Source organism: Lates calcarifer, linkage group LG11 (genome assembly GCF_001640805.2).
Source record: "Lates calcarifer isolate ASB-BC8 linkage group LG11, TLL_Latcal_v3, whole genome shotgun sequence".
In the NCBI taxonomy this organism is placed as follows: Eukaryota; Metazoa; Chordata; class Actinopteri; family Centropomidae; genus Lates; species Lates calcarifer.
Genome location: NC_066843.1, coordinates 4,824,540 through 4,844,906, shown reverse-complemented (window position 1 = coordinate 4,844,906; position 20,367 = coordinate 4,824,540). Strand labels below are relative to the sequence as shown.

Genomic DNA, 20,367 nt, shown 5'->3' with positions numbered 1-20,367 from the left:
TTTGGGAGGAAATGAAAACATTTAAAGTATTATCAGAGATATACCGTTCAAGATTAAATCACATACTGCCATAGATTAAGTAATTTTAGAAGAAGGAATGGTTGAGATTAAAATATGTCATAAATATCAGCATATATGAAATGTCTTATATCCATCATTATTTTTTCATCCTTTGTCCAGTACATTGTTTTAGATGCTTTTTATCTTTTTTTTTTTTTTTTTTTTACCTTTAATCTTGTCACTTTCCTGAAAATCTCCATAGAAACAAAAGGGGAACTGCAATAATATCCTGAAAAAGTGTCAAAATCTATAGCCTTGGATGTCAAAAAACTCAACATCATATTTTCTGGGATTGTCTGATACTACGTGGATTCTGGCAGAACATGAAAGAGGAGGTTCCAATAAACTGAAAACTTAAGTACTTTCACCAAACACAACTGGACTCAAAGGCTAAAACAAGTTTATACAATAGAGTGTTTGACCAATTAACCTTTGTGGGGTGATGATTGTTGATTAATTGATTGACAGAAAATTAACTGTCAACAATTTTAATAGTTGGTTAGTTAAGTTGTTTAAGTATTATTATGTTGTAAGCAAAAATGACAAAAATTCACTGGTATTAGTTTCTAAAATCTGAATATTTATTCACAGTAATATTTATATTATAGTTTCACAGTTCCAACACCTTTGCGTTTTTATTGTTGATTATGTTCACTTGGGCCTCAGGGAATAATGATGGGCAATTTTCACTTTTTTCTGACATTTTATACATTGTTATTATAGATAATAATAATAATAATCAATACAATTATTATAGATAATAATAATATTTTATTTGTATTGATAATAAAAATAACCTTTGGTTATTCCTATGATGTCATAATACTACCTTGCTCAAGATTTACTTGACACAGAAAAAATGGAAGCAATTTAATAGTTAAAGTCTTAAAATCAAATTTTGACACAGCGCCAAGTCCCTGTACAAGATCTGGCCAACAAGACTGAGGAGCCATCATAGCTGATACTGTACTTTGAAGTGGTACAAATTTTATAACAATTTTTTGTTTACTCAAGTTATATTGAGTAAACTTGGGGCTCTTGGGGCCTCTGGGTACTTATCTGCTTTGCCCAGTTAGTAATCCAGCTTTGAATGTGACAACCCAAATGCAAAATAAGATGTAATATTTTCAATATAGATGGACATGGACTAAGGTTTATTTTGTTTGTAAATAGTCAACTCTGTGCTCAAAGTAAAAAAAAAAAAACGGTTTAAAAAAACGCTTGAGAAAAGAATAAAATTCAAACAAAAATCCCACATCCAACTCGTGATAGTAAGAGTGAGAGTTGATGATAAAAATAGAATAATTTAATTACACTTTCAGGATTTTCCTTTGAGGGGATAAACGGTCCTCGGGGTCCGCTCATTATTATTTCATCAATCAGTGATTTTAGCCAGGCGTGCGCGCGCACCGTGCCCTGTCTGGTTTGGAGCGGAGACCCAGACACGCCGCCGCGCGCCTGCCCAGACAGCGGCCTGAATGCCTGGGATGAGCGCGGGACGGCGGTGGTACGCGCGAGAGCTTGGCCGGGCCACGTAGCGGGGCTGAGGACGCACCGGCGCAGGTACCTCCGCAGCCCGTAACGCACATCAACAAACAATCTAACGCATTTTTGCACAAAAAGACCACTGGCATTTCTAAATGCTCATCCGCGAATGTAGAGGGAAGGCGAGCGAGAGAAGTGCGCGTGCAACCCTGAATCTGTGCAACTCTGATTGCACGAACGCAAGAGGGAGGTCGCTCTTGACGGAGGTAAGCCAGCAAACCGACAACAAAAATGTTGCTATATAACTTAATTTTATGCACATACATGTGTGACAAGCATGGCAGCCGCTGGGGAAAGCACACGCAGGTCGCCGGTAGCCGGTGGCCGAAGCTACGGTGAGAAATGTCCGTGAGCGGAGCTAGCAGTGACTTTGTGACAGTGTCGAGTTGAGTGGGTTTGTCAGAAACGTTAGAGCAGTCTGGGTTTTGTTAGGAGAGCGGCGCCTCTCATCTTGCACGACAATAAAGATACGTTGATAACAAAGCGTAACATCGGCTTTTCATCTCGCTTCATGTGGGTCCGAGAACTGTCACACTTCCCCTTCAAAGTGCAGTATCGAAATTAAGTGTAACGATAATGCTAAATATCCGACGTTAATGCTAGCTTTAAGCTAACTAGCCCCAATCTGGGCGGTTTTGGGTTAAAAAAGTGAAAGTCTTCTATGTGTTGTTAGCTCATGCATGTCAGCAAACACTAGCATTTAGATGGTATAGCTTGTGCAGGGTAATATGGTTGTTCTTCGGGCTGAGTAGCCCTAACTGCACTGAAATATCTAATGGCTGCACCTTGAGCTAATGTAGCCAAGTTAGCTTGTCATGTGTGTGCAGGTTAGTACCTATGGAGTACTGCTAGCTAGCTAAGTAGCCTAAGTTGGCCAGGCCTGCACAGTGTTACTGCTGTTCGGCGTACAATGTTGCCTTTTTGTTTTAACCCCTTCTTTGCTTCGTGCACACTACAACGTCCAGTCCAAGTTTTGTAGCTGAAAAGATTGTCTTCTGCAAGATGTAGCACTATCAAATCAGAAAGTGGCTGCTGCACCATGTCTCGTCACATTCCCCAAAATTGTGTAGTGTTGGTTTCGCGCTGTGTAACCTCCTTTGCCAGAAATAGTAGGCTTGTTTGACCCAATCCTTCCGTTTGTATTTCAGTCATGTTTCAGTATTGTAGCACAGCCTGAGTCAGATTTTAAACAAAAGGGTCATGTTGAATATTTCCATGTTATCTTTCCCTGTTCAGAATAGAGATATCACAGCAGTAAACATCAGTGGACTCTGTCTCCTGTCAGGGCTTGATAGTGTGTGTCTCTCTGTGGTGATGAGAATAAAGAAACATAGACTGGGAGAGCTTGAGATGGCTGAGAGATAATAACTCTCTCGTTCCCTTATGATACCTCAGACCAAAAACACTAGGTACTGCTCTATGACCCGATTATGGACTTGAGGGCCAAATACCTACAGAGGCATGGAGCACCCCTGCAGTGCACCACACAGTGAGCTGGTTAAGGTCTTATGAGTTTGGACAGAGTGAGGAATGTGAACCCTCACACGGTCCGCTACAAGCTGCAAAAGGGGAAAGCTCATTAAAGTCTAGACTTGAGAGGGAGCGTGGATTTGAGGAGCAGTGCTGCATAATAAGAGGTAAACGTGACACATTTTGACTGCCTCAGACGTCTCATCTGCTTTACTGTCACAGTTCAGCCAAGCACTTGCAAACACACGCACCATTTTAGGGCTGTTGGTTTAAGTGTTGTGTAGTGCCTCCGCTCTAACGCTCCCATCCTGTGTCATTCAAATCTTAAGCCACAGTAGCATCTATCCGGTATATAACTGGCTTTGTGGCTTACCCTATATGAAATTAGTTTTGGTTTCTCGTCATGTCTCTGAAGCACAATCAAGAAAGGCTTTAAATTGGTGAGTAAACTTTGATTTCTGAGCAAGTTTTGCTGAATATTAGTTATGCTTTGGATTACTGAAATGGGCTGTCACATAGACATTCACTGATGCACTTTTTCTTTTTTTGCATCAGGGTACAAAGTTCATCTTTTAAAGCTATCCAGACTAGAAAAAAGTCACAAATCATCATTCCGATGTGTTTGACCTCCCAACATGACAAGGTGATTGTAGACTAATTACCAGTGATATTGATATTGAGAAGTCTGCTCTCTTCTTGATCCCCACATCAAAGGGTTGCATTATTTCACAGTGAGTGAAACTCTGAAATGACTCATCATTGATAATGATAAGCGGGTTGAAGGATTTTACTCGATACGGTTTACATAACACAAACTGGATGTTTATTTGCATGTGTGCTTTTTGACAGTTTTCAGCAGTGAATTTAGCACTTTTATAGTTTTATATTGTCACTGGAAAATTAAACACATTCTCAGAGTTAGCTGTTTTACATACTTTCAAGCTCATAAACATTTATTTTAAACATTTGTCAGTTTAGTAGAGAATGGAGGCAGCTGATTGCTTTTTAAGTCAAGTTCAGGCAGCGGTTTCTCATGCAATTTATATTCCCCTGTCATCCAGAAGCAGGATAATCTATTAGGCTTTGTGTCTAAGACAGCCATGTGAGTTGAGGTGCTCTGTCAGTGCAGAGCTCGCCCTCCCCCTGTGGTCTTAATGCTCTCAGAGCTGCTGTCCAATTCTCAGAAAGGATCACAGTCAGCATGCACAGGAAGACAGGTGTGTCTTCTATGTGCGTATAGTCAAATTCTGTACAAATGGCTTTACACTTGTGCTTGCAAAACTGGTAGAACAGATTGATGTGTGTTTGGCTTTAATAAAAAGCAAACACCTAGCAAACATAATTTAGTTCCACTTACATCTGCCTTCCTTTTTGCATGCTTTTTATTAGTGTCTGCTGAGATGAAGTGACAGGAGAGAAATAGGTACTAGCAATTAACTGAGATTCAGTTTGATCATAACTTAAAATCAGATTGAATTTTGAGATACACAGAGCTTCTTCTTAAAAATGGACCCTTGAACAAAGAAATAACTGCTTGAGAGTAAAATACTTGCACATCTCATTTTTTAGCTTTTAAAAGTAGATCTGTTTTTTGGAATTATTCAGGTTTTATTACAGATTATTTTGAGCAGGTGTGGGTGCTGTTCAGTTTGAATTAACTGGACTTGTTGGAATTGAAATCTGAATTAGAAGAAGTAACAAACACTGGTAAAAGTAAGACTCAGCAAATTAAATCAGTGCTTTTTAGAACACAAGCAACTGCTTGGGGAAAAAGGAAGAGAAAGATATATGCTATTTTTGTTAATATTCATGATTAGAATTGTCAAAATGATTAGGGTTATCATTTTTGCGTAGCTCTACACTTGTCATGTCTCATTTGATCCCCTCTTTTGCACACACTCTTGGTTCTTTTTTCTAGCACTCTCGCCAAGCCTTCATGTCAATCACGAGTGTAAATTAAAGATTTAACCAAAGTAGTCTTCAAGGGTCGGTTGGGGCGTGTTTGGATATGAAAGTCCCTCTTGGCCTGTTTATGTTTTCTTTGTACATGGTTGAGCGTCAGACATTAAAAGAAATAAAGCATAAGATGTTTGTTAAGACACAGGGAGGATGTTTACCTTCTCCAAGAAAGGAAATGTGTTTTTTTGTGTGTCTTGCTTAGGGAGGTTTTCTAGTGAACCAACCGCCCTGGTGCACACTCATTATGGTGAGCGGGGTGTAAGGTTGTTTGAGGTCATCCAACTGTCAGCCAGTGACACCCCAGCATAGATGTACGCCGAGGTCAGTGAACAAATGCTATAAAAGCAAGGAGCCCAAAAGAAAAGATTTGTTTATTTTAATGCTGTTGTTTTCATCTGTAACCTGTACTGTAGGTTCCAAATTGTACACTGCTTACACTTCAATTTAAAGGTTGAAATACAGTTTCCTGTGGTTGTACTTGCAATACAAGCTCCAGAACTGTGGTTACACTATGCTCTCTAACAGTCAATGAGAGGCGTGTGCATGTTGGTGTGTGTTGTTCAAAACTAAAGACAAGCTTGTTTTCTAATCAGTGCTTTGCTTAGGTTTTGAGTTAGTGTTGGTTTGTTTTTCTTGGAGGTATTAAAAATGTTTTTTATACGTTTTTTTAAAAGTTACACTCGAAAGAAAGAAACATTACAGTCGAGAAGTTTTTGAGTGTGGCAAATATTTTTCTATTATTTAGGATTCAATGTTAAGATTATAGGTGATTTACAGGGATTGCATCTATGTTTACATGCCGTAGAGTCTATTACAGTTGATACTGAACTATCAACAAGCTTTTCAAGTTGTTGTTTTTCCTCTATGGTATATAAAAAGTTTTATCTGATCATCTTGAAAATATTTTACATCTTTCTAAGTAGTGCCTTGTATTTCCATTGTTGCAAAAATGCACTTAAATTAACAAAATTGTCAATTTAGAAAGCAAACCATATCTGCATTGGATTTTATAGTGAGGTGTTTCACTTGTGGTCTGGAAATATTCAAACTGCTCTTTTTTTTTTAAGTTGAATCCTCTTACATTCATTTGTAAAGGCTGTGGTTTCAACTCCTACGCACGACACTGAAACATTTGTGGGCAAATGTGGCGCTCGGTGTTGAAAACTTGACAGTATGGCAGTAGTTTCAGTTCACAGGCTCTCTAGTGACACTAGACAGCGGAAAAGAACCTTTTCTAATCTCATATATATACTGTATTTCTCTCCATTTCTTCTCTGTCTCATCTCACAGGTAATGCACTGTAAATGGCTCTTCAAGCAAGACGCAGAAGTCCTTATAGCAGTTCCATGTCTGGCATTCAGCTCGTCTTTACCTGCCCTGCCATTTGAAGACACAGGCACCCCGCAGAGCAGCAGTCTTCAGAGAATCTGAATCTGGAACCTGCCTACACCTCACATAAAAACTGGAGAGGAATTTAGCTTCAAATGTTCAGCATCAAAGACACTGAGCCTTTAATTTTTGCAGTGTGATTTTTAAGCATATGAAACAGAACTTGGAACAGATTGTATGTCTTTCCAACTGCTTTTCCTATCTTGGACAGCATGGATGCTCTCTTTGAATCAGGTTGACTGTCTCTCACCTCATCCCCTCCTTCCTGTCTCCTCAGAAGAAGGAAGGCAGGGGATTGGTGGCGTCCCCTGCCTCTCCTAATCGAATACGCTAATCTAACAAGGCACCATTGCAGTAACTCTCTTTCATTTCCTTGTGGCCCTACCAACTCCATCCCTCCATTCCCTTTCCCTCTTCATGAAATCCTGCCAGAGCCTCAAGGAAGAGGTTTCCGTCCCTAGCCTTGGCGGGATGTCACAGGAGGAGGGACGCAGGGCGCCAGTGTCCCAGTCCTATTTTCACTCCCCTAACCCAGATCTGGACCTGACAGGCAAGCTTTACAAAAGGGAGGTTGGTGGCAAGCCTTATTCTGTGTTAGTGGACAATAAAATGGCAGCCAAGACATCCGTGGGGGATCAGAACATTGGTCAGTTGCCTACACAACATGTGACTCCGCAGCAGCATCAGCAGTATTTCAGAGAGGGAGGAGCAGGACAGGAGGTGGGGACGCAGGGGTCCCAGGTGGGCAACAACGGCACCTCTGATGACACTGAAGACGATGAAGACGATGAGGAAGAAGAGGGTGAGGATGAGGATGGTGAAGAGGAAGGTTACAAGCGTGAGCAGATCATTGTTGAGGTTAACCTGAACAACCAGACTCTTCATGTATCCAAGGGTGACAACAAAACTGGAACTGCAGCAGATGACTCAGAGAGAGCAGGCAGTGACGACGATGACGACGACGACGACGATGAGGAGGAGGAGGAAGAGGAAGAAGAGGAGGAGGAGGACAGCCCCGATGAAGAAGAGGAGGAAGATGATGAGGAAGATGAGATTGAAAGCCGAAGAACGAGGTCAAAGAGGGCCCGTCGGGGCGCCAGCAGCACAGCAGCTCCCAGCCAGCCGCGGAGGAAAAGCCTCAGAACGGCTCTGAGCACTGCCACTGCTGGAATGACCACCAGGGGGCGACGGAAGCGCATGGAGCCTCCAAAGAGCATGCGCAGATCAGCCAGGTCAGCCCCATCGTCTGCCGGTTCCACAACCACCACGGCAGGAGGAAAAGCGGAGGTGGAGGAGAAGGAGATGCTGGCGTGTGAAAAGTGCCCTCGAGTGTTCAACACACGCTGGTACCTGGAGAAGCATATGAATGTCACACACCGGCGAATGCAGATTTGTGACAAGTGTGGCAAAAAGTTTGTCCTGGAAAGTGAGCTGGCCTTACACCAGCAGACTGACTGTGAGAAGAACATCCAGGTAAAGCAAACCTTTTCTGTCTCATACAGTATCTCTTGCAAATATTATTTTTAATTGTAGAGTAATGTATTTCCATGGCTAACCATATTGTTAGATGCTAAGATGTTAAAATACCTAGATAGATTTAGATAAATTTAGCACCAGCCCTATTTACTATATTTATAATAGATTTATTTGGTGTTGTCATGCATTGAGCTGATGTTCAAGTTATTTTTTCCCCATACTTACAGAATACAGTGAATATTTGAAACATAGCTGTTGTATTTCCTGTTATAAGTGGCTTAGAAGTGTAAAAAGAAAAAAAGTGTCAAGTAAAGCATCAAGTTATTTTTGTTTCTGGGCAGTTAAAATGTCTGTAGCGAAAGTACTGCTTAATAATATGAATGATGTTTTATGTTTTCTAGTTTAGAAGTATAGATAATACTTAAGCAGGAAAAATGAAAACACAATTATTTGAATAGACTTAGTAGTTAGAACAGATTTATTGCACACACCCTCTGAAACTGCCAACATGTAGAAGGCAAGTTTATTTATATAGCATTGTTCAGACAAAGCAATTCATGCTCTACAGAGCCATAGAAATATATTAAAAATAGGACCTCAAGGAGACATTAAAATTGCATTTAAAAGACAAAAAATAACAAAAGCAAAACAAATAATTAAAGTTTTAAAGGAGGTTACATATGTAACAAATGAGAGAGGTCATCTGCTGTCATTGAAGGCATTTCATCAAAGCTGGTCCAATATGGTTTCAGTTCTCTAAAACTTATAAAGGTGATTCGGCATATAAATACCCTGGGGTAATAGGTTTTGAATAGCTTAATTTAGTATCCTGTTTTGCTGAGTTTGATTTGCATCTGCATTTACTTTGTGAGGAAAGCATTGTCAGCTCACCCCAGCTGGGTAAAGAGGTTGAAATGGTGAATTTCTGAAAATACAAGTTTTCTACTAATTATTTGAGCTTCATGAAGGATCAAAAAATAGCATTTATTGAGCAGAAGCTGATAATACACTTCCCCTGAAAAGAAAAGAAATGCACTGAAAAGAAATGCATCCTTTTGTCAGATGTAATGTTTCACTTTGTGTCACTATCCCAACAACACAGAGACGCACACACAACAATCTGTGGACTGTAATATTGATAATAACAATAACAAAACAGAGTTATAGTTTTCAGTCTTTGTTATATTCACTCCTTTTATAATGTTTATTAAGAAAAGAATTCTGCAAATAGAGCAGGCTTACCTATTTGTGTGCATTAGGTAGGGTGTAATGATTCTGAAACCAAGACTAAAACTGCGAAACACCCGTTTACGATCTCGTGTTGTGATACAGGAAGATAGAACCATGATACAGGCCCCAAACTCAAACCTGAAGCCACTGCCACCACTGCAGGTGCACCCTGTTGAACTCTCATTACATTACAAATGTAACAAACTACTTCTTTATTTTAGAATTAACACCATAACGCATGTAAGTCACAAATATATTGTATTTAAAGTTAGGGCAAGCTGTATATTTTGTGTTTCTGTTTTACTGTCATCCCTTTAGACGGAGTCATATTTTACAAATAACACTACTATAAATGAGATAGGGATTTTAAACACTAATCAACAGCGAAACATGATCAAACTCACCTAAAGTAAATACAATAAACATAAATAGCCACTTGAATTGGTATTCACCCTGTTCTACTCTGATGCACCAAAAGAATAAAGACAGATGATAACAGTAAAACAAATCAGAAGAGAATCAGTTATGGCTCAGCTAAAATCTCTCTTAAATAGGCTGACTTCAACAATCTGAGTGATAAAAGTACTAGTGAGGCTACTGACAGGCCTGCGGCAGCCGCAATGGAGCTTCAGGGGTCCTGGCTGAGATAGAAGACAATGTGCACACAACTGTTTCCCCCAGTGCTTCACCAGTTTTATGGAGGTGGAAAAGAGAGAGGCACTGTGAAAAAAATCACATGATATCCTGGGCACCGTTTGCTAGAAGGCATGTGGTAGATTCTCAAACAAATTGGAAGAAGTCTGTTTGATCTGATGAGGCCACAATTAGGTTTTTTGGCCATAATATGAATACCTTTAGTGTTGTGATTTGCATATCTTAATGGTGGCTTCTTCTCCGCAGTAGGCCCTGCAGTCTGCAAGATAACTGCCACCACATAACTGGATTTATTTTCCAGCAAGACAGCAACCCCAAGTATAAAGCCAGAGATAGACAGGAAATGCTCCAAAACAGCAAACATTCTGCAGTGGCCAAGTTGAAAATGTGTGCAGTTTTGCAAAAGAAATTATCAAAAATAAAGGCTGATATAGATTGATCTATATGACTTATATCTATAATTCTTTCAAAGGTGCCTAACCAGAATATTGATTTTAAAGGGATTTCATTGTTTTCTAAAATGTATTCTGTCAGCTTAAATTCAATCCTCTTTCTCTCGATCAGTGTCAAATTACATCCACTGTCATTCAGTTTCACACAACAAAACATGTCAAGGTCCAAACATGGTGAGAGCCTCATGTAAGTATTGTTCAGGGGTGTAACAGTTCTGAAACTGAGACTGAAACTGCGATAAAAACGTCCACAGCATCGTATCAGGATAGGGGAAGCCAGAGGTGCGTTCTTGAACGTGTTTCTTGCTTGCTGTAAACAGTGGTTATTATTCTTTTGTGGTTGTGGTTTGTCGGGTAATATTTTACATCTCTAAACTACGATTGTGAGAGTGGATTGTTCTACAGGAGGCTTTTCAGTCCTTTATTGTGGAGTTACAATCTGCACCCTCAGACTAGTAGCAAACACTACCATAAATGTGGTATAAATGTCAAATTCATGGACTTAATAAATAATTATAAGTCTTATTGCTCCTGCTGGTTTCCCCTCATTCTTTGATCGGTTTGGCTGTGAGGAACTAAAATCACATCAACAAGCTTTATTAGCATTGATTAAATCCACACATTTCCCATTGTTTCTTTCTACCCTGACAACATCTAAACTGTTTGGTGTAATAACTGTCATCAGATGATATCCAAAGGGATTTAAGTAAATTAAACCCATGCTGAATTTACCCCAGCAGAGGGAGCTGGAGTACAAGGAAACAATTTTAGCAAATTGGACCCATCTAATGGCCCTCAGGTTTTGATGCTCATGATACCTTATCAGCAAAAATAAGCTTAGTCTCTATTTTCCCTTTTTTCTTTATTTTCAGTGTGTCTCCTGCAACAAGTCTTTTAAAAAGCTGTGGTCACTGCATGAGCACATCAAGATTGTGCACGGCTATGCAGAAAAGAAGTTCTCATGTGAGATCTGTGAGAAGAAGTTCTACACTATGGCTCACGTCCGTAAGCACATGGTTGGTAAGTGGGAGCCATTTTTTCACAGTTCCTATTGTGCATCATCACCTTAATATCCCATACTAGAGGTGTGAGACACCACACAGCTCTCAGTTCAATACAATTAAGGTTCAACAAAATGTTTCATATTAGATGAGTGATATTTTTATGTTGTATTTTATGACTATGACATTTGCCATTATTTCTTTTGAAGGTGTTTATGTGGTGTTTTCTGTAGCAATAGCAAAAACTTACATATAGCACCTTTAACGGTGTATCTACAATTTTGTTAAAATAACAGTCTGATTTAGTATGTTATTTCTGGTTGTGTAGTCTTCTTTATTGAGTGAACATCAGGCTGTCACCTGTTTGTCTCAGTGTTGTTTTCCTCTTTGTCTTTGATCCATCTCCTCCCCCTGAACCAAGCTCACACTAAGGACATGCCATTCACCTGTGAGACATGTGGGAAGTCGTTTAAACGCAGCATGTCTTTAAAAGTTCACTCACTCCAACATTCTGGAGAGAAACCCTTTCGTTGTGAGGTAAGACACACACTGTGGCCCTGTTCAGACACTGATATCCTGTATTCAAATCAATACAGACTGGGCTGGGACAGATTTCAGTTTCACAACAGGCATCGCAATGTGACACTAGCACATCCAGCATAACCTGTTATTATTGGTTTTCTGCTTTTTGCTCACATTTAGTCATCTGTTAAAACCTAGGCCAGTGTCATACTGCTGGAGATCAGGATTACCTCCTCTTAGACAAGGAGTCAAACACAGACTATCCTGTATTTGTTTTGTATTCCAGGTACACCTGTGTTTAATATCCACACTCACTTGTAACTGACTGGAGAAGTTTGTCTGTTTTTCACTTTCACATGCTGCTGCTGTTAAAGTATGTGTTTCAAACAGCATTTTCTAGACAGCCTAAATTCCACTAAATTCCACACTTAAAGTTTCCCTCCCCACGGTCACAGTCTACTTAAACTTAATGCTCAACACACCCTTGACCAAAAGTGTTGGTTGGTATACTGATGTGATGGTATTCTTTAGATATAGTTTGTCATAAACACACACACCTAAATGTTGTCGCCTTTCTTCCTTGTCCTTTGTGATGTATTTATTTTGAGTTGAATTCAGTGCTCAAAGAGTGATTGGCTGTCTTGAGTGGGGTGACTGAAGGTTACAGTTTTGATGAATTTGCTTTGTGTACCCCAAAGGGGAGCCTCAAGGTAGTTTTCACTCATTAGCTTGAACAGATGTGCCATGTGGTTTGCGAACAACTGAAAATAGTCAGTTATATTCAGTTGATGTCTTTCAGAGTGGGGACCATCCTCCTGTATTCTGAACATCCATTGGACTGTTGTGTCATCAGAGTTGGACAGAAGCTCAAGCTAAACCATGTCAAATATTAGCAAACCTCACATACAGTTTCACAGATTAACTGGAACATTATATAAATGTAGAACTAAGTGTTTCTTTGTTTTTGACCTCTCATGGATGCATTTTGTCACATGCATGTCATGATTTCCAAGCCTTTTCTGCTTAACTGAGTTAGTAGCAACTGATAATCATAACCCTGTCCTGACTCATTAATTCAGAGGAAGTTGACAGATGGAGGGGTGGGGGGTGCTTTCCTCCCACCCGTGGCCTTTTAATGTCCAACCACTTGAATGGACACCACACAGAAAGCATGTGTGTACGGGTGGAGCTGCTCTAATTTAATGTTTGAAGTCGTCCTATACTGTTAACATGTAATTATATGCTTATTAAGGGTGGATGTACTGTATAGTCCATTCTCCTCAGTGGTCTTACAGTGCAGTGCCATATGGAGACTGCTAGAGTTTTTTTCCACAACATTTATTTAGCCAGGTTGTGCCACTGAGGTTGTAAATATCTAATTTCAGGAAAAGAATTGACCAAGAAAGCCTCATATTTGCAAGTGTGCAGTGTGGTCCCATGTACACAAATAATCCGGTTATTGTTGGCATGCTGCATAACCTCATTTGTCATTCCTCATTTCTTATGTCCTGGGCTGGGCTCCCTCATATTCAAAATGGTTAAATCCAGTTGTTAAGTCTGACTAAAACTGTGTGTAATTGAAATGCATATAAATGTATTCTACACCTCATTGCCTCACCTTGACTTGTCCCAGTAATGTAAAGTGCACATAAAAGTCAATGTACAGAAGTCACATGTCAGCTATGTACACAAAACCACACATTGTGTGTACATTTTATATAACTTCTCTTGTATTAACACTATACAAATACATTTGTATAACACGTACATGTGTACTTTTTAATGCTCAAAAGAAACAGGAATGTACACAATGTTATGAGTCTCTTAAAACCTTACTGCCTGTAAGTAAGAGGAGTGTATGAAAGATCTTTAGCCTAATTTAGAGTTTAGAAGTTTGTGTGTGTTGCAGGTGTGTGTGAATGTTTTTTTGTGTGCATGCCTGTGTAATGACCCAGTGTGTGCATGCCATCTGAAGTCCTCTGTTGTATCTGCTGTAGAACTGTGATGAGCGGTTTCAGTACAAGTACCAGCTGCGCTCCCACATGAGCATTCACATCGGACATAAGCAGTTCATGTGCCAGTGGTGTGGCAAAGACTTCAACATGAAACAGTATTTTGATGAGCACATGAAGACACACACAGGTGAGAAAAGACAAGAGTTATAAGTCATCATGTGTTCTTACATAGACCAAGTGTGTTATTGCTCTTTTTGATCCCAAAACTTCTACAGGAAGCTTTTTAGGAAGTGAGGACCTTTAACCTGCCTTTTGACTTTAGCTACCTACTTCCACTTTTTATGCCCTTTTGCCTACAGAAGCTGTTCCACAAATTAGAGAACCTTTGCAAGAACTTAAACTTACCCATGTAGTGACTAAAAGGAGTTAGGTTTAAATTGTGTGGTTTAAATTCTTCCAAACTCACCTCCTCTCCCATCACCTCTAACACCCTACCAAGCCTGACTCACATTCTCCTTGCACTTATTGAACAGATTTAGTATCTAGTGCTTACTTCAAGGTCTATTACTGTACTGAAGCTTGACCATTGTCCCTTACTTCTAAAGCAAGCAGCTACCAGTTTCAATATTAGGACTTGGTAAAAGAATTTCATGTAATATTATTGACATTTAAAGATATACAGCCAACTGTCCAACCACTCTAAAAAGGAAAAGGATAACAGAAAGTGAGGGAACAAGTAAAAGATGCAAGAACAGTGTTTCACAAAGTATGGTTCTATAGGGGCTAAAATCAGAAAAATACTGTTGTTGGAGACAGACGTCTCGTCTTTCTGGCGTTTTCAGTCTTCCCTTCCATTTTGCACATATCCTCTCCAGCATCTATTTAAATATCACACAGCAGTGCAACAGTAAATTATAATGGACAACAAAATGACTCTACTGCATGCAAGAAGTATGTTTCTTACAAAGCAGTCATTTGTGAACTTAAATCAGGTCTTCAGATAGAATAAATGATATGAACACAAAAAGTGACTTGAGGACTTTTTATTTCTAACTTAGATCTTGACTCTCTCAGTCATTTTTATTGAAAAACAGCATTTAAGAAAAAAAGATGTTGTCAAATGTTATGTTTTTTATTCTGTCTGTTGCAAAGCTAAATACAGATAGTCTGCAATTCTGAAATGTTTGGAGACGAACACAAACAGCTCTGTTCCTGGGAGCTGTCAGTCAGCCAGCCAGCTCGTCTCCTTGCCCTCCCTAAAAAAGGAAAGACATGGGATGTTTCCAAGATGAACATTATAGTGGTAAGAGCAGGGAGACTTTGCCCGGTTTTTGTAATGAGAGGGACATTTCACATCAAAGAACAGCCTTGCATATATTGCGGCTTATAATGACTACCCAGACACATGCTGTATTACATCCCTCTGATTTTCTGTCCCTGCTGCATTGCTATTTCTAAGACCAAACTGAGCAGTGAAGCTTGTACGTCCCTCACTGTTTTTCTCAAGCCGTGCCTGACGTGGGTGGACACACCGCTCTCCATTGGCCCTCACGGTTCTATTTGTGATGTGTAATTACACTACCCTCTCCTCTCCCTGCCGCTAGAAACCAATTTAGCCTCCTGCAGGAGGAGGCACACCCAGTCGTGCCCTGTAATAGGCAGCACACATGTTAAACACCCAAAGTTGGGTTCACTGCACACAGATTCCTAAAATCTTGGAGTGAGATGTAACAGTTACAGAAGACTAGCACATTAGCTGTCACCTTTTGATATTCAGTTGGTTTGGAAGAGCTTCACACATAACATGCCAGAATAAGGCACTTAGAGAGCCCTTCAGCAGCCTGTTAATAGATGGCTGTGTGGGTGGTAGCAGGCACATTCAGTGGCTCCATGGAGGGAGGTTAATGAGAGCAGCATTCCAACGGAGCTGCTGTTGTTCACTTTCACATCTCCTCTTCTCAAAGTGTGAATGGTAATAGCTTCCTGCAGAGTGGGTGGGTTGACAGCAAAGACCCTCAATTCAAGATGGCAACTTATTTGCATTTTTAAAAGAGAACTGCTGTTCTCTGTGGAGAGAAATATTTTTTTTTAAATGGGAAAAAGTTAACTTTGTCATTTGGAGAGCTTTAATCAGCTGATTACTTTAAAATTTCAAACCGTCACATTTGACAGTAAATGATTTGACTCTGATGCATCATAATATTCTCTCTGTGTAGTTACGGTCTCTTTGTTAGGCAATACAGTGTCTGTCTCCCTCTCACACTGGTCTCTCATTTTCTGGATCTGTGCAGGAGAGAAGCCTTTCATTTGTGAGATCTGTGGAAAGAGCTTCACCAGCCGGCCCAACATGAAGCGCCACCGCCGCACCCACACAGGAGAGAAGCCCTATCCCTGCGAGGTGTGTGGCCAACGCTTCCGCTTCTCCAACATGCTCAAAGCACACAAAGAGAAGTGTTTCCGGGTCACCAGCCCCGTCGTTCTGCAGACCAGCGGCCCACCTGTGCCTGTCCGCATCTTTGCCAACACCTTCTCCTCCCCTTCTTCCACCTCTGGCCCTGGCCCCTCAGCTTCCACCCCAGCCACCACCTCAGCTTCCCTGGGCCTCAGCCCGACAGGAGGGCCCATGCCTCCACGAGGCCCGGTGGGACACACATTCTCTCATGTGCAGCTCCACTCAACCCCTTCTCACCATCATCCCCACCCATCAACAACCCAGCAACACCTCTCAAACACACCCCAACACGCCCCACCTCACCCCCACCATCACCTGGCTGTGCCGCCAGTCTCCCACCTGCCCCCACCCCCTGCCCTTTTTAAGAGTGAGCCCCTTAACCACTGCGGGCATGAAGACAGCAGCTACCTGCACCACATTGCCCCTCCTGACAAGGGTCCTGGAGCCCCACAGCATCACTGAACTGTGCTCCAGTACTGCAGGCCCACACCAAACCGCGCCTTGTTCCTCTTCCTCTCATAGTCCTGCCTCAGTCTCTCAGTTGCAAGACCCATAAAACAAGGGTACTCCTCTCAAACAGATTTAACTAAGTTAAAAGCTAAAACATACACACGTGTGTATGAGAAAGATTCAGACTGACACACCCTCAGTGCACACATTATTTAAGTAAGACCCCTACCTAAAAATCCTGGTCAACTGACAAAGATTTTACAACCTCTAGATTTTTTTTGTCTCAAACAGTTTCTTAGGAAATCTACACAAAACGATTTCTGTGTGAGTTCTCTATCTGTACATTGATGGGTGTAAAGTATCTCCTTCTCATCAAAAGCTGCTGATGGAAGTCAACGTATGTATTACCTGGGCTTCATGGATCATCAAAGATCAATGTCATTGAACTTTCGTCTTCATGTCATGTTGACTTACGGTTGCACATCGGTCCAGACTTTTGCAGGTCCTCCCCATAGCAATACTCAACCTGTCCTCCGAGTTGTACTGTAGAGCATCGGGCCCCACAGTAATGTTTAATGAATGTTGTAACTGGTTCTACCTGAATCCTTCTCTGTCCTAAGGCCAAGGCTGAAGCTTTCTGCCAGAGTGGCAACAGCAGTTGTGTAAGATGCAGTGCCATAGGTTACAGTAAGAAAGGGGGGAGGAATTTTTGTAAAAGACATTGGAAACAAAAGTTTTGTAAATGGTTAGTTGAATCTAGACATAGTCTGAGATTCATATCATGGTTAAATGGTGCTTTCCATTCCAGTACATGAAAATATTTCTTAATTTTGCTTTTCCATTTGATTTTCAGAAGTATAATATTACAAATTAACAATGTATTGTGTCATACAGGACATGTCTTGCCAGCCTGGCTTTTCTACAATGGACTTGATGTTTGATTAGATATTTTGTGAACATGATACTCAAGTTATGCAGGACATGCCGTAGGCACACGCAGCCTCACACTTACTCAAGCACACACAGAAAACAAAGACCATAGTGGTCACTGATTTACTTACTGTGATCAGTGCAACCTCAGCTTTCAGTACTGTTGGTCAACAGATGCTTTTAGATAACAGATGACTGTCAAATACTGCCACTGTGAGGGGCCAGACACATGGCCCCATCAGGATTTACCCCACCTCCCTTCGCTGCTGTCGAAATGATACGGGTTACCATGTTAAAGGTCATTAGACACACACAGTATACACACCTGGGACCTTTCTCATCACAGGTCTTAACAGACAATTATGCATATTCCTCTCAGCCTATATATTCCACGGTTTGGTGTGGGGCGTTGTAATGTAAAGGTTTGTTTTTGACTTTCATCATACTGACATACTTTGATCCACACAGGCAAACGCGTGTCTAAAACTGTTGAATGTTGCCTACGCAGAATGATGGCTGATGAGTCATTCATATGTGTTTTTTTTTTTTTGTTGTTGTTGTTTTTTTTTTGTTTTTTTTTTTTTATGTTCTCTGATCGTTTGCTCAGTTTTAAGCTAATGAATGGTTCTGTAGTGTAGATATACTGTTTTTAGCACATGATAAGAAATGTCAGGATAAAAGGCAGTTGTCATACAATTCTGAATACTTGGAATTCTTGTATAGATAAGCATACATGTGATCAAGTCATAGCAAGAAATTACATTTTGTTAATGTAATAGCCAATGGTGTGAATGTTATTTGTTTAGAAGACGCAGAAATGGTTGGCAAGTATTTGGCATGAATTTGGGTTGCTTGGTTGTTGTCCCTTCACCCAGTCTGATGGTGTGTTAAGGAGGAACATTGAGCTTCGAGTGTGTGTGTGCGCACGAGTGCGCATTTGTGTGCATGCATTAGCCTCTACCAGTCCGTTCCGTTTGTCTGTGTGTCTGGTTGTCCCCAGTGCTCTTGTACCAAAAGCTGCTTTTACACAGTGTGCCCCAATATATGTGTATTTGGGGATACCTTGAGATGGACAATAGCAGTAACTTTAACATGATCATCTTTCTGCCGCTCTAACGGTATTCAGTCTGAAGTGGTTAAGCTCAGTAGTTTAGGCGGTCCCTTTTTTTTTTTTTTTTTTTTTTTTTTTTCTTTGAGACTTGCAATTATCCTGCCATTTCTGTGGGTCTTAATACCGCTGCATTATTTGCTTATCATGCTGTCCCCTCGGTTTCACTGCTGTGCTTCAGCATTTTGCAGTATGGATCTTTGTCTTGTTTTTTTGTTTTTTTTTTAAGCCTTTTCATTTGTGTGTATTCTCTGCACTTTACTGCTGCGTGGGTGAGGCGCAGGGAAGGGAGGGACTGACAATGCATTGTGGAGAACAGAGTGCAGTTGTGGCTGCATGGGAAAGGGTGGAGGCGATTACTTTGAATGGATGTTTTTTAGGCAAGGAAAGGAGGAGAATCCTGGGTGGAGGCGGTTAGTGTGGAAGGGACCATTGCAAACGAAGGACATTTCTTTTAGCATGTGCTTAAATTTAATTTCCTTTTTTAATTTTTTTTTAAAAAAACAATTACCCTTTTGCTCCAATATGAACCTTCCCTCAAAGTGAAAGCGATGTTCCTCCTGCTTTGGCAACTTTACACTAGCCCCTCCAAGCTACGTCTGAAATACATTCTTCTGTTATATTTGTTCATGGAGTCTCTCTCTGTCATGTCCTGTTATGTCTTTCAGTTTGCCGAATGATTCTCCTCCTCCTTTCTTTGTTTTATAGAATGCACTTTCTACTAAAATCCTTGGCTAGTTAAGAAAAAATAACATTGTATATTCTTTAAAGATGTTTTAAAAAAAATCAATATACTTTTTCCCCTTTGTATTTTTAACCACTTAATGTAGCATTGCGTATTTTATTATTGTATCTGGTACAAAATGTGCAGCTTTATAATGTCCTGGTTTGTCTTTTTTTTTGTATGTTATCTGGAGATTGAGGAGAAGTGAAAAAGTTGGGCCTTTTTTGATAATGTACATTTAACTGACTGCTAACTTTGAGAAGTAAAAACAAGTAGCCATGATTATCACATATTTGTGTGCCTCTCTTTATCTTCAAACACTGATGGTTTACATGGAAACAGAAGACAGGAAACTGAATATGAACTTTAGAAATGTAAGGATTGTTTTCATGTTCATGATTTAGGTCAGTGGATTCAGTTTCAGGTAACTTTCAATAACAAGCTTTGCTGAGAAGCTTAAATTCCAACTGCCTGTTGCAACTGCACAAACTTGATTTGCTTGAGTGAGATTTTTTTTTTTTTTTTTAAACTATGAAGGTCAGTGGGTTCTTGGCATAACGCCTGTAACCCACAATGCCTGCTGGCTACACGTGACACTGCAGGTTCAGTAACTGATTTCTTTTGCTTTTCAAAGCTTTTATTTGACAGCAAACGTTTTCAGGTCCTCTTCTTTGTGATCACTTCCTCTTCTTTTGACGTGACCCAAAAACATTTCTTTTAGCAAGTCTTTTAAAACAGAATTATGTTTGTTTCTGCAGATAACCTCAGAGTTCCTCGCAGTGGCTTTTATCGCAGTGTCAGGCACTGATTCTCCAGTTTGGTAAAGTACAGCTTCAACTTTTCCTGGACATCTGTGTCCCAACCAGCTCTGTCTTTGAACTCCTCTGAGGTCACATTAAGACATTTACTGTTGCTAGAATACTTCCTAAAATGCTGTGCGCCCTCTATCACCATAGGTGGTTTTAAGTGGCGCACCAATGAGTCACATAA

General features: G+C 40.4%; 1 protein-coding gene across 5 annotated transcripts; it reads left to right on the top strand.

Moving 5' to 3' along the window:
* Nucleotides 1-1,470: 1,470 nt before the first annotated feature.
* Nucleotides 1,471-19,667, top strand: znf652 (zinc finger protein 652). Of its 5 annotated transcripts, none has more exons than XM_051073804.1 (6): nucleotides 1,471-1,623; nucleotides 6,325-7,896; nucleotides 11,108-11,255; nucleotides 11,658-11,773; nucleotides 13,756-13,900; nucleotides 16,005-19,667. In XM_051073804.1, the coding sequence occupies exons 2-6, from the start codon at nucleotides 6,841-6,843 to the stop codon at nucleotides 16,625-16,627; spliced, it is 2,088 nt and encodes a 695-aa protein (XP_050929761.1). In that variant the 5' UTR covers nucleotides 1,471-1,623; nucleotides 6,325-6,840; the 3' UTR covers nucleotides 16,628-19,667. The 5 variants fall into 5 exon arrangements, with proteins under 5 accessions (XP_050929761.1, XP_018516131.1, XP_018516132.1 ...); XM_018660615.2 differs by having other exon boundaries at nucleotides 1,471-1,811; XM_018660616.2 differs by lacking the exon at nucleotides 1,471-1,623 and adding an exon at nucleotides 1,820-1,940.
* The last annotated feature ends 700 nt before the right edge of the window (nucleotides 19,668-20,367 follow it).